Source organism: Euprymna scolopes, chromosome 5 (genome assembly GCF_053919585.1).
Source record: "Euprymna scolopes isolate OS-2025 chromosome 5, ASM5391958v1, whole genome shotgun sequence".
NCBI classification, from domain to species: domain Eukaryota; kingdom Metazoa; phylum Mollusca; class Cephalopoda; order Sepiida; family Sepiolidae; genus Euprymna; species Euprymna scolopes.
Genome location: NC_136486.1, coordinates 99,076,048 through 99,089,770, shown reverse-complemented (window position 1 = coordinate 99,089,770; position 13,723 = coordinate 99,076,048). Strand labels below are relative to the sequence as shown.

The 13,723-nt window shown below is 35.6% G+C and overlaps 1 protein-coding gene across 1 annotated transcript in view; it reads right to left on the bottom strand.

Moving 5' to 3' along the window:
- LOC145276934 (diacylglycerol lipase-alpha-like) overlaps positions 1–13,723 on the bottom strand; it is a 285,454-nt gene that overhangs the window by 27,769 nt on the left and 243,962 nt on the right. The window contains exons 11-12 of the mRNA XM_080128420.1: positions 7,316–7,396; positions 2,104–2,246 (exon numbers count right to left, since the gene is read on the bottom strand). Coding sequence (XP_079984546.1) covers positions 2,104–2,246; positions 7,316–7,396 — 224 coding nt within the window. The remainder of the gene's footprint in view (positions 1–2,103; positions 2,247–7,315; positions 7,397–13,723) is intronic.

The window sequence follows — 13,723 nt, the reverse complement described above, 5'->3', positions numbered from 1 at the left end:
TTTTTGTTTTTGTTTGAATTGTGATTCCATTGAAACATGTATGCAAATATGTAACCAATAATGTTTGTATAATAAACAGACTATATATATATATATATATATATATATATATATATATATATATATATATATATATATATATATATATATATATATATATATATAGTAGTGGTGGGACAATTAATTGGAATGAAGAATCAGAAAAATCAGGACTTTTTGGAGTATCTGAATTGATATTAGAATAAAAAAAAATCGAACCTATTTTCCGATGCCCAAAACGATTCTTTCAATTGTATTTTTTGTTTGACTCTGTTTAAAGCAAAATCTTCTGCTGATGATAGTAATGATAAAATATTATATATAGTTATTGATTTTTATCTACCAGTAAAACTAAAATCTATAGATCATTCCCCCCCAAGTGTATTTATATGCTTGAATAAAACATCTACATATTTAACGTGTGTTTTTATGGTAATCGGAAAAAATAACAAATATATTTAAATATTAAGAGATTTATAAAGAATCACATTAGTAATTATATCGGAATTGGGAATTTAGTAAAGAATCTGTGAGTTAATTGGAATTGGGAAAAATATTGAATCGTCCCATCACTAATATATATATATATATATATATATATATATATATATATATATATATATATATATATATATAATATAAAGCTGAACGTCTGTGTGTGTGTCTGGTCACGAATAGGCTCCTATATGGTTGACTATTATAGAAAACTGATCACATATAATGATAGAAGATGTATCGAGACACATGAATGGGTATGTTTGATCTGGCATAATGATGATTCATTAAAATTGTGGGGTCTGCGTATGAGCCTGGTCCACAAAGTATGGAAATAAAAAATTAAAAAATTAAAAAAAAAGGTTTACAAGTGTTTTTGATTTAGATGTACATAATAATACTTTGATAACTATGTTTTAACTTAAATAGGGATGGTACAATAAAATTGTGGGGTCTGCGTTCGCGCCTGGCCCCCATAGAATGGAAATAGGCACAAACTTTAATAAAGACTTTTCATATATATCTGCATAAGTATACTTTGATAATTATGTTTCAGTTTGAAGAAATATGGTATAATAAAATTATGGGGTGTTCGTTCGCGCCTGACCTCCATAGAATGGAAATATGTCACAAAGTTTAACCAGGTTTTTTAATATAGATCCACAGAATATTGTGATAAGTGTTTAAGTGTGAACAGGTATGGTATAATAAATTATGGGGGTTATCTATTTTATTTTTACTTTCATCATATTTTGCTTTGGTTTTGATACCCCCAAATTCGAAGCTATCTCTTTACAACCCTTCCTTTTCATAACCTATCATACTTTCATAAATCAGAGTCGATTTTCTGTAGGCTGTTTTTGAACCCAGTCAATGACGGGTACTTTTGCTAGTATATATATATATATATATATATATATATATATATATATATATATATATATATATATATATATATATATATGATTTATAATTTTAATTTACACGCCATACTATTTGACCGTACATAACTAATTTTTTCTTTTTTTTTTTTCTTTTTGGCTGACAACAATGAGAACACAGATGTCCAATTGCTAGCAATGAGACAAGGCGCATCCATTGTTTTTCGATTTTCCTAATGTTCAGCACATCTGATAACAAGCCATATTGGTTAACTCTTCTAGTACACACACACACACACACACACACACACACACACATTAGCTTATATGGCGCATCCATATATTAAGTCAATTTTGTAAAAAAGCCAAAAAAAAAGAATAATTCAGAAATATCGTCAAATAAGAATTTAGATTTGACATTTAAATATAAACTTTCTCTATTTCCTACTTCTTTTTTTTTATACAAATCCACAATTCATAGAATTGTACGCTGAAAGTTTTTTTTTTCTTAAATTTACCCTTTCAAAAACAGGATTTTTTGAAATAGAAAAAAAAATCAATATCCACTGATCTATTTCAAAGAAAACTACAAATTATTCCTGCAGACGATTATCCCATCATGCATTGCTAATAAACTTGTAAGCAAAATGCAGTTTCCTTTCATCTGTACAAAATAATATGTTCTCACCTGATTAGGCCGCCAGGTGGGGAGTATGCATAACAGTGCAGCGTTGGATATTCCTTTCTCATGAGAATGGCTAATATGGTAGCTGTTCCGGCACCAAGTGAATGACCGACCAGAACTAATTTATATTCTGGTGTTCCTTCTTCCTGCGAAAGAAAAGCAAAAAACAAAATATTATAATAATAATGATTATTATTATTATTATTATTATATTATTATTATTATTATTTTTATTTTTTTTTAATTTTTTTTATTTTTACTCACTAGGAGGCCATCAAAGATTTCTCTTTGAGAATAACTTGTGATGTTCTCTGGAATCTTAATGGCAATAAATCTCCCCAGATTTCCAGTACTCTCCATCTCTTTCGATAACCTTTGCAAATGAATCTGCATTATCGCAACAGCCGCTTACCATTGATTTCCTGTTGGCAGCGACCATTGGTCTTCACTGGAATTTGAGTGGCAATAAGCCTCCTAAAGGTCCCAGTTCTCCTTGCACTCATCCAGCAAAGGTCTGGCTAGTGCTTTCTCTCCTCGGTCTTTCCATCCTTCTTGATCCTCCTCACTTATTTGGTGTGATGCCCGTTTATGGTGACATATAAAAAAAGTGGGGGGACGCAGAGCCTCATTGTAGCCGTTTCTATAGCCCAATTTGTGTAGCCGTTTGTCTATGCCCAATTTGTGTCTGTAATTTAAGTGTGGTGTAGTCTCCGCATTCTAGTGTTTTTCCTTAATATTTCTGCAGTTTTCATTATTGTAATCTGTTGTATCTTTTCAGTCATCCCGCTGATTCCAATATCTCCCATTCTTTTTTCAAAGATTTTCAGAATTGTTCCTAGCGTTCTTGCTATTAGTGATGTTATCTTTACTTTCTTCATTTTCCAGATCCCTTTGAGCTCTCTGGCCAGTTCTGTGTATTTGCTCCACTTCTCAGTCTCCTCGATCTTCACTCTGTGGTCTGCTGGAACGGCAAAATCTACAATCTGGTAGAACTTCTTGTTAACTATTATGACATCTGGTCTTCTTGCTTGGATGGGTCTATCCGTTTGTATATCCATGTCCTATAGGATCTTGTGACTTTCATTTTCCAGTACTGCTGTTGGTTTATGCTTGTACCATTTGTTTTGGTGTTCAAGATGCAATTGTCTGCATTCCCCACTTGACCGTGTCTATTTTTATATTCTTTTTGGGATACTTTGCTGCATTCACTTATTATGTGGTTTATTGCTTCATTTGTTTGTCTGCAGAGTCCGCATTTGCTGTTTTCTTGTGTCTTGTCGATCTCTGCTTTGATGTTGTTGGTTCTAATCACGTTATCTTGTGCAGCTATTATTAGAGATTCAGTTTCCCTGTTTAGGTTTCCCTTTTGTAGCTATTTCTGAGTGTTTTCGTTAGTCTCATCTTTTGTCATCCTTATAAATCGTTCATGTGGCTGTTTCTCTTCCCATTTTTCTTTCCTCGTCTTATTCCTCTTCTCTTCTTTTTCTATCTTCTTTGTTTCTTCAGTGTTTCTTGCTGCGGTAATTATTCTTGTGGCGTTCTGCATTATGTATTTTTCTAATTCTTTTTTTTGTATTATTTACAAAGTCTTCTATACAGACCAGCCCTCTTCCTCCATCTTTCTTTTTCATATATTTACTCACTAGGAGTTTTCACACAGACTATCATCAAAGAATTCTCTGAAAACAACTTGTGGTGTCCCCTGGAGTCTGAGTGAGAACAAGTCTCCCTAGACTTCCAGTACTCTTTATCTCTTTTGATATACCATTTGTAAATTAATTTGCATTCTTGCAACACCCACTTACTATAGATTTCTCATTGGTAGCGGCCATTGGTCTTCACTGGAATTGGAATAGCAATAACCCTACCCAAGATCCCAGTCCTCTTCGCACTCATCCAATGGAGGCCTCGTTAGTGCTTTTTTTCTCAGTCTTTCCATTTTATTATTATTATTATTATTATTATTATTATTATTATTATTATTATTATAAAATCATGATTTTAATCATTTAATAAGATAGTTTATAAAATTGTTTGTTTTTCTAATATTTTCAAATTGACCTTGTTTTCAAAAATGTAAACAAACTCCTATTTAATATTTACGCCAACCACACACATACACATCGACTTCAGGTTTCCAACAACCATCAATGGCATTAGACATACACTTTTCTCTCTCCATGAGTGACTGACCCCTCAGGGTTAATACCACCAGAAAAATGAAAAAAAAACAAAACAATAAAAGCAGTCTTAGAAAAAAAATGATTTTCATAATTTAATAAAATATTTTATAACGTTATTTGGTTTAGTAATATTTTCAAATTGATAATATTAATAATAATAATAATAATAATAATAATAATAAGTACAAGGTGAAATGATAAAATTGTCGCTCTAGAAAAGACGATATGATTCCATTTCCATTTGATGAAAACAAGTTTTCTTTTTTTGTTGCAGACCATCTACTAGTTGGCCAGTTGTGTACAAATCCCAAGAGCAATAGGAGCCTCCTATCATATCTGAAAGTGACTCAATGTTTAATGAGCGAGATCAGAGATGTGCCGCTGTACAACTCATGCTCTCTACCTATCCAAGTTATGTCAAAAGGACTACTGCCAGCACCCTGAAAATGCATTGCTGGATTTCCATGAATAACAGGGACGTGCCCAGGTTGATGAAAACAAAGTGTATCTGGATGTGCTGAAAAGTGTGGTGATCCCCTGGTGCAATCAGGTGGCGGCTGGCAGATCCTGGGTGTGGCAGCAGGATTCGGCATCAACCCACATGTCCAAAAAAAACCCAGTCTTGGCTTCAGAAGGAGTGCTACTACTTTGTACCCATCTCTCACTGCCCCCCTCCTCTCCCAACCATAACCCACTGGATTACTTCGTTTGGTCATACGTCAAGAACATCACCAACATGACCTCCCACAACATCAAAACCAGCCTGATTGCCGCCATCCACCGAGTATTCGCCGAGCTCCTGCCAGCTCTTGTGAAAAGGGCATGATCCCAGTTTCGGACCCGTATCGAGGCGGTGATTGAGGCTGAAGGCAGCTACATTGAATAGATGTCAGCTCTTTTTTTTTTCAATAAAAGTTTTAAAATAAAGACGTAGAGTTGTTTTCATTAGGGCAAAAACTTTATCATTCCACCGTGTAAAACAAACATACGGAAGGAAAAACACGTAAACCCAGTAAAACTGAAACTGCAAGAAATCTTATAAATATTCTTCCAAAAATAGAGTATCAGCCTTTGTTGAAACAACACAAAATAGTCGTGAAGAGTCAAGGAGGATAGAAGGACCAAGGAGGGGAAGCATTAACCAAACCGTTACTGGATGAGTGCAATGAGGACTGGGCCCTAAGACGGCTTATTGCCGCCTGAATTAAAGTTAAGATCAATGGTTGCTGCTAGTGAGAAATCAACAGTAAACAGCTGTTGCAATAACACAAAGAAATTTACAAAGGTTATTGAAAAAGGTAGAAACTACTGGAAATCTGGGGAAACTTATTGTCACCCAGATTCTTGGGAACCACCACCGGTTATTATTAGTGAGTAATCTCTGATGATGATCTGTACAAGAACTAGTAAGTACAAAAAATAATAAAAATATCTTTTAAACTGTGCCTCCATTCCCCTTCATAAAAGCAAAAAGTATACTTGAGAGAGGTTGAGGAGGATGGAAGGACAGAAGAGGAGCACTAGCCAGACTTCCATTGGAAGAGTGCAGGGTGTGTTGGTAGTTTGGAAAAGCTTGTTGCCACTCAGATCATATAAGAGACTGATGGTCGTTTCCAGTGAGAAATCAATGGTAAGTGGCATTTGCAATAATGCAAAGTCATTTGTGATGGTTATCAAAAGAGGTGAAGTTTGCTGGATGTCTGAGGAGATTTGTTGTCACTAGCAGTCCAGAGAGTACTATCGATTATTATTATTAGTGAGCAATCACAGTTCATGACCTGTATGGGAACTCTTAGAGAGTACAGAATATTACAATCCTCAACTCTATAATAAAGACCCATGTATAATTATAATGATTGAACTGTTGGTTGCTAAAAGAAGCAGACAATGTGAGTATTGGACGCCCCTACATCTATAAAATAGATATTAAATTCATTCACTAGTTATTGAACTTACAACATAGCATTTCACTCTAGATTCCCAACTTTTGGTTCTCAACTTTTTCAAGGCCATGCTCCACATAATTACATCTAAATTCCTGATGACCTTTTATATATAGGGCATCTTGGGATCCTTTGCGACGTAGACTGCATACAACGTGTAGGTCTTGTGTGTAAATGTGTGCACTGCGTTACAGGAGTTGCTAAGTTTAAATCTAAATGAGAGACGAGTGGTTTACATTATTAGTATATACTCAGGAGTTTTCACACAGACTATCATCAACAATTTCTCTCTGAGAACAACCTGTGATGTTCCCTGGTGTCTGAGTGACAACAAGCCTCCCCAATTTCCAGTACTTCAACCTCTTTCAATAACCTTTGCAAATGAATTTGCGTTATCGCAACAGATGCTTACTATTGATTTCTTGCTGGCAATGACCATTGATCTTCACCGGAATTTGGATGGCAATAAGCCTCTGCAAGGCCACAGTTCTGTTCGCACTTATCCAGTGGAGGTCTGGTTTCTCTTCTCGGTCTTTCCATTCTCCTTGACCTTTTGACTATTTGGTGTGATGCTAGTTGTGCTGACTGTACACTTTATTATTATTTTGAATATATTAAAACAAGGGCCCTGTCGGTGGGGCATTAGAATACGCCGACTGCCCCCCTGCAGAGGGCAAAAGTCCCTCGATGGGGGTCCTGGATATGACCTTAAACTATATCCAGTGGTGAGGCCCCAGCTTGTGGGCTTTGGAGAGTGTGGAGCCACCCTTTAATTTTCATTGCTCCCAGGTCCACTCTGACCCGGAGTAGTAGTAGCTGTTAGGGTCCCAACTATGGGTTAAATAGAAACCGATGTGAAAACAACAAATATATATTATAAAAATTTTTCTTCAAAATCTTTGGATTCGGCATTAAATAACCTGAAAAGGGTTGATATGCCGTAAAACAAAAACAACCAACCAACCAACCATTAAAAAAAGATAGAAATGGGTTGGGTGAAGGTGAAAGAGAGAGGAGGGGAGCAAAGAGGGATGTGGAAAAAAAGTTTAAATTGAAAAAAGATGCTGCAAAAGTATAAGATCCACTTACCAGTACACTATTAAAAGCTTTTACTAAAATATTTTCTTCTTTTAACTTCTTATATATGTATTGGGCTGCATCAACCATTCCCTGAAGGAGAAAGACAAAAACAGAGGAAATGATAAACATGATACACATACACAACAAGCAAAGACACACACACAAGGTGACCTGCTAAAAAATGCCACCCATGAAATCTATATATATAAAAGCGAAAATGTATGTATGTTTGTATGTGTGTTCGCTTTTTCTGTATGTCTACAAAAGGCTTTTTTCAGAGAAGCGGTCGGTCACTTCACAACTTTTTAAAACTTTTTATATCACATATAAATCATAATATCTCAGAGTTAACAATGAAGCTCGCCTGTTTATTTAATTTGCTCAATTTCGGGAAGATAAATATTCAATATTTGTTGCTCACCGCATGTGGGTTAGTCTTTTTCCTACAACATCTTGGGAAAAATAAAAATTCCGCAGTCAAACTTGACCTCATTAACTCATTAAAATGGGCATCTGCCAAATCCATGTAATTAAATAAATTCAAACGTGCTTCTGTTAGCATCTCGCGGTGGGGCAATGGTTAACGTCGCACATTTTTTTTTTTCACACTTTAATTTACAACTTTGCCTCAATGGTTCGGGTTCGATCCTCATACTTACCTACCAAAACATTTTTTTTTAACCCCCCCCCCAACCCCGGAGTTTCCGCACACACCTCCAAACACCCGGGCAATGCCGGGTACCCCTCGCTTGTTAATAATAAAATTCATAATATTTCCTGCAATTTAAACATATTTTGTACTAATATTAGATTGAGAAGAAAGTTCGGCACTTCTACACTATCAGAACGAAATTTCGGAAATGCTGGGTACCCCTCGCTAGTTAATAATAAAATTCATAATATTTCCTGCAATTTAAACATATTTTGTACTAATATTAGATTGAGAAGAAAGTTCAGCACTTCTACACTATCAGAACGAAATTTCGGAAATCGTAATACTGAATTTCATGTATTCTTCGTATTTTTAAGATGATTATATCCAAAAATGACGAAAATCGGAAAGGTAGAAAATTATTTATTAAAGAAAATAGAAAATAAAATTTGAAGAAAACGATCATATTTGCTTATGTAAGACACAGGAGAGTTCAAAAAGGAGGTAATTTTTCATTTCGATTTATTTTATAAAAACAAGATTGCTGCAATTTTTCACCTGCTAACACGATTAAAGTTGTTTTTTTTAAATAATTCAGTTAATATTCAGGTCTGCATAATTTAGAAGCTAACATTGTAATTTATTAGAATTGACCAAATAAATCAGTAGAAACCATTGTTTTTTTATCTGAAAACTCCATTTCTCGATTACAAAATTTCGTTTTGATAGTGTAGAAGCGCCAAAAGTTCTTGAGGAAATTTTAATTTTGATTTCAAACGATGAATTTTCAAATCAGTTTTCGTTATAATACTTTTACTTTGTATATCATTTTAAAGAGTTGTTTTTCACTCTATCTAATCGTTTCAGTTACAATCGTTTTAAAACAATTATGTTTTCTTTTTCAGAACGTTGAATACAAGATAAGAAAAAAGTAAATTCGCGCAATTTTCTCATTTCAATTTAAGCTAGGCTGAAAAGCTGCTGAAACAGCTCATGGTATCAACAAAGCGTTTGGCCCAAGAACCACTACAGCACAATGGTGGTTTAAGAAATTTTGTAGTGGCGATGTGAGTCTTGAAGATGATGAGCTAGTGGTCGGCCATCGGATGTTGACAATGATCAATTAAGAGCCTTAGTTGAAGCCAATCCACACAGAACTGTTCAAAAACTTGCTTCTGAGTAAGATGTAACGTATACGACGATTTCCAATCACTTGAGAGAGATTGAAAGACAAAAAAACTTGATAAATGTGTGCCTCACAAATTGAATGACAACCAAAAGAAATGTCATTATGAAGTGTCATCTTCCCTGTTATGCAACAAGGACGACCTGTTTCTCGACTTGAATGTGACTTGCGATGAAAATTATGTTCTTTATGACAACCAGCGATGCTCAGCTCAAAGGTTAGACGCCGACGAAGCTCCACGACACTTTCCGAAGCCAGAGTTGCACCAAAAGAAAATCATGCTGACTGTTTGGTGATCTGCAACCAGTCTCATCCATTACAGACTTTTGAATACAGGCGAAACCATTACAGCAGCGGAGTACTGTCAACAAATGGATGAACTGCATCAGAAACTTCGACAACAACACCCAGCATTAGTCAACAGAAAAGGCCCGATTGTCCTCTACAACAATGCCTGACCGCACGTTGCTAAACCTACCCTGCAGAAGTTGAACAAATTGGGCTACGAAACTCTGCCTCATCTACCATACTCTCCAGATCTCTCACCTACCGACTACCACTTTTTCAAGCATCTGAACAACTTTCAGTGTGAGAAATGCTTCAAAAACCTAAGCGATATCAAAAACGACTTCAGCGACTTCATCACCACCAGAACACAAGATTTTTACGTTATTGGCATGAAGACACTTGTTTTGCGTTGGCAAAAGTGTTATTTCGATCAATAAATTTTTGTTTGAGCCGAGATGTGTTCATCTAAATATAAAAGTTAAAAACCGCAAGAACTTTCTTGTCACCCTGATAAACTAACCTATAGCTGACATGGTAACATTTTCGTTAATATTCTTAAACCACTGCTATGTCGAACACGTGCTTTAAAAATATCTCAGGGAAAATAACAATCTTATAGTTAAATAATTAAAGATTTATAAAGAATCGGAATCAGTAATTTTATCGGAATCGGGAAAAATATTGTAATCATCCCATCATTAATTTTTATGCAATCTTTTGCATCAACACTTGTTTCCTTTGTATGCGTGCTTATATGCTATCCTTTGAATTCCAGTAATTCCCTGGGAGAGAATATGATTTCTTAATATTTTGAGTGAATCTTGTAATTCACAACTGTATAGTGTGGAAACATGTAACCTTTGAGAGTTTTGCTTAGTGGTGGTTCAGATTTCCCTCTTTATTAAAAAATTTTTTTTAAATATCATATTCCAAAAGTCAAGTAAATTGATCAAGTAGGTCCTTTTTTATAGCGAAAATCTTATTTTTATGACTATAAGTGATTACCGATGAATCGTAACCATTACAAGGCCGAAAACAAAAAAAAAATCTCAGAAGTTTCAATTGAGTTATCTCCCTTTGTTTATTTATGATGGCAGAGCGAAACACCCCATACTCGTTTCCTCATAAAAATTGTTATCTTTGCTTATTTTTCAAAATCCGACAAGATTACTTCATATGTTATAATACTTGTTAAGATAAAAGGAGTCATTCGCCAGGTTAAACTCATCTTGGACCCCATCTTTCTAGACGCTAAGAAAAAATATTATTCATATTATTTGCATTCTTTAGGTTACTGTTCTCATCCTGAGTGTTATTTCCACCATGTTTTGGCCAATGTAATCTTCAACTTTTTCAGGTGTGCCTTCTTGAATTCTGAAATCTTTTTGTCGCACTCAGGAATATGCACGGAATTTTGAATGGAACCCTTTACTTAGTCCATGAGAGTAGCAGGCTCTTCTTCTGTCACCCATGACCGGGTAGAAGTCATAAGTAATTTGCAATTGTACTTCTACACTAAGAATTAAACCTTCAACCTCTAGAAAAGTGTCACTTATAACTGAATTTTACTAAATACGGAGAGCATGCTACCCCCCCCTAGATTAAATAAAGCATTTCATTTTAAATTCCATACAAACTTCCAAGTTCAACAAGATATCCTTAAAGAAGGTCGAAGGTTACATCAACTGAAACATTGTGAGAACCATACTCAATATGAGAACAGTAGTCCAAATAATCCAAATGATATGAATTACCAATCCTCATATCAAAAGTTCAGATACAAATATTATCTATATATTAATACGATAGCGTGTATGTTCTTTTGTGTGTCACGTTTTGGTTGAGATTTAAGAACACACACGCTATCATATTAATATATAGATTATACTAAATATGAGTTAATGGATTTGATGAGTGTTAATGAGATTCAAGGCATAATCTCCTCCTTCTTTTCGAGTGGGGTGGGGGTGGTGATAGTCTGATGTGATGACGTAATTACTTTCTGTTAAAAAAGATGCATATATTTATGATGTACTACATTGACATAAGATGCCATATTCCAAAAATCACATGGATGTGCTGCTGATTCCAAAAATCAGATAAATGGATCAGTGCACACTAGGGGCTTATTTGTAACATTCCAAAAATCACGTGATTATACCAAGTTATCCTGAGTTCATATTTTCGTCTTTAATGTCACCATGGCAATAATTGCAAAAATTCTTCTTAACGAGTGTGTGTGTGTGGGGGGGGGGGTAAAGTCACTAGAATGCTGAGATTGATACTATACTCAGAAATTCATGTTGAAGTAATGGTTGCCTAATCTCTACTGTGTTAATGTTTTTATGTATTAATTTCGATAAGCTGCTGAAACAGTTTATGATTTAAATATTACTTTCTTTCAAGTATATTTTTAACAGTGGGGTGAAGGATATGAAATCAGTCCCGGAAATGGTTGAAACCATTTACACATTAAGCATTATTTTATTTCATGTATATTTTTAACAGTAGGGGTGGGGGATATGAAGTCAGTCCCGGAAATGGCTGAAACCATTCATGATTTAAACATTACTTTATTTCATGTATATTTTTAACAGTGGGGTGTGGGATATGAAATCAGTCCCGGAAATGGCTGAAAACGTTTACACATTAAACATTACTTTATTTCATGTATATTTTTAACAGTGGGGTGTAGGATATGAAATCAGTCTCGGAAATGACTGAAAACGTTTACAAATTAAACATTACTTTATTTCATGTATATTTTTATTGGGGGGGATATGAAGTCAGTCCTGGAAATGACTGCAACCATTTACGTTTAAGACATTACATTATTTAATGTATATTTTTAACAGTGGGATGGGGGATAAGAAGTCAGTTCCAGAAATGGCTGGAAGAGTTTATGATTTAGATATTACATTATTTCATGTATATTTTTAACATTGGGTTGGGGATATAAAGTCAATCTCTGAAATGGCTGAAACAGTTTACGATTTAAACATTACTTTATTTCATGACCAACACCGACCAACAATATGGATTTAGACAAGCCCGTTCCACAGCAGACATCGTCACTGTAATCTCTGAACGCATATACCATTCACTGGACAAAGCGGGAAAGGGCAGAGCGGTAGCTCTAGATATATCTAAGGCTTTTGACAGGGTATGGCATGAGGGTCTCCTCAGGAGGATTAGATCATACAGTATCACTGGTAGAATACTTAGCATAATTAGGTCCTTCTTAGATAAGAGAAAAATCCAGGTTGTCCTCGACGGTTGTACATCTAAACAAAATGATATAAATGCGGGAGTGCCCCAGGGATCTATCCTTGGACCTCTGCTGTTCCTGATATTCATAAATGACCTCCCTGACAAAATTGCCTCTGAGATGGGTATATATGCTGATGACACCACACTCTATAGCAGGCACAACAGGAAAATATATCAACATATATCTAAAGTAATGGCAGAAACACTAGAGGATGACCTCCAATCAGTAGTGGAATGGGGACAAAAATGGATGGTTACGTTCAATGCCGCCAAGACTAAACTGGTTTCATTCAATAATTACAAGAAACCTTCTCTACCACCTATAGCAATGGCCAACGACTCTTTATCTGAGAGTACGTCTTTCAAACTCCTTGGCTTAACGTTCACAGGAAACATGAGTTGGAACAATTACATCGAGGGCATTGCCAGGGCCGCTGCAAGGAAGGTAGGCTCTCTCTACCGTGCTAGAAAACTACTAACACCCGAAAATATTCTGTACCTCTATAAGGCAACCATTTGCCCATGTATGGAGTATTTCTGTCATATTTGGGCTGGTGCATCGGCTACTAGTCTCTCGCTCCTTGACAGGGTTCAAAAGAGAGTCGCAAATCTGATAGGCCCTAAACTGGCATCTAAGCTTCAGCCTCTGTCCCATCGACGAAACGTTGCATCCCTCTGCCTTTTCTACAAGTATTTTAATGGTGAATGCTCTGACAAACTGCAAGCACTTGTGCCCCCACGACGTGAACACCCTCGACAGACCCGACAAGCTGCAAAATCCCACCCCCACACTGTAGAGATCCCTAGATGTAAAAGATATTTCTACTCCAGTAGTTTCTTCTCCAGAACCGCTAGACTTTGGAACTCCATTCCAGGTCACTGCTTCCCCAACTATACTGACATGCAGAAGTTCAAGTGCAACGTGAACCAACATCTTGCTGCCCAAATCCCTACATAGTACCCCAGTAGTTGTTTCCCCTGATAGTAGCTCCCTACACCAAAGTGGCAATGTGCCTTGTTT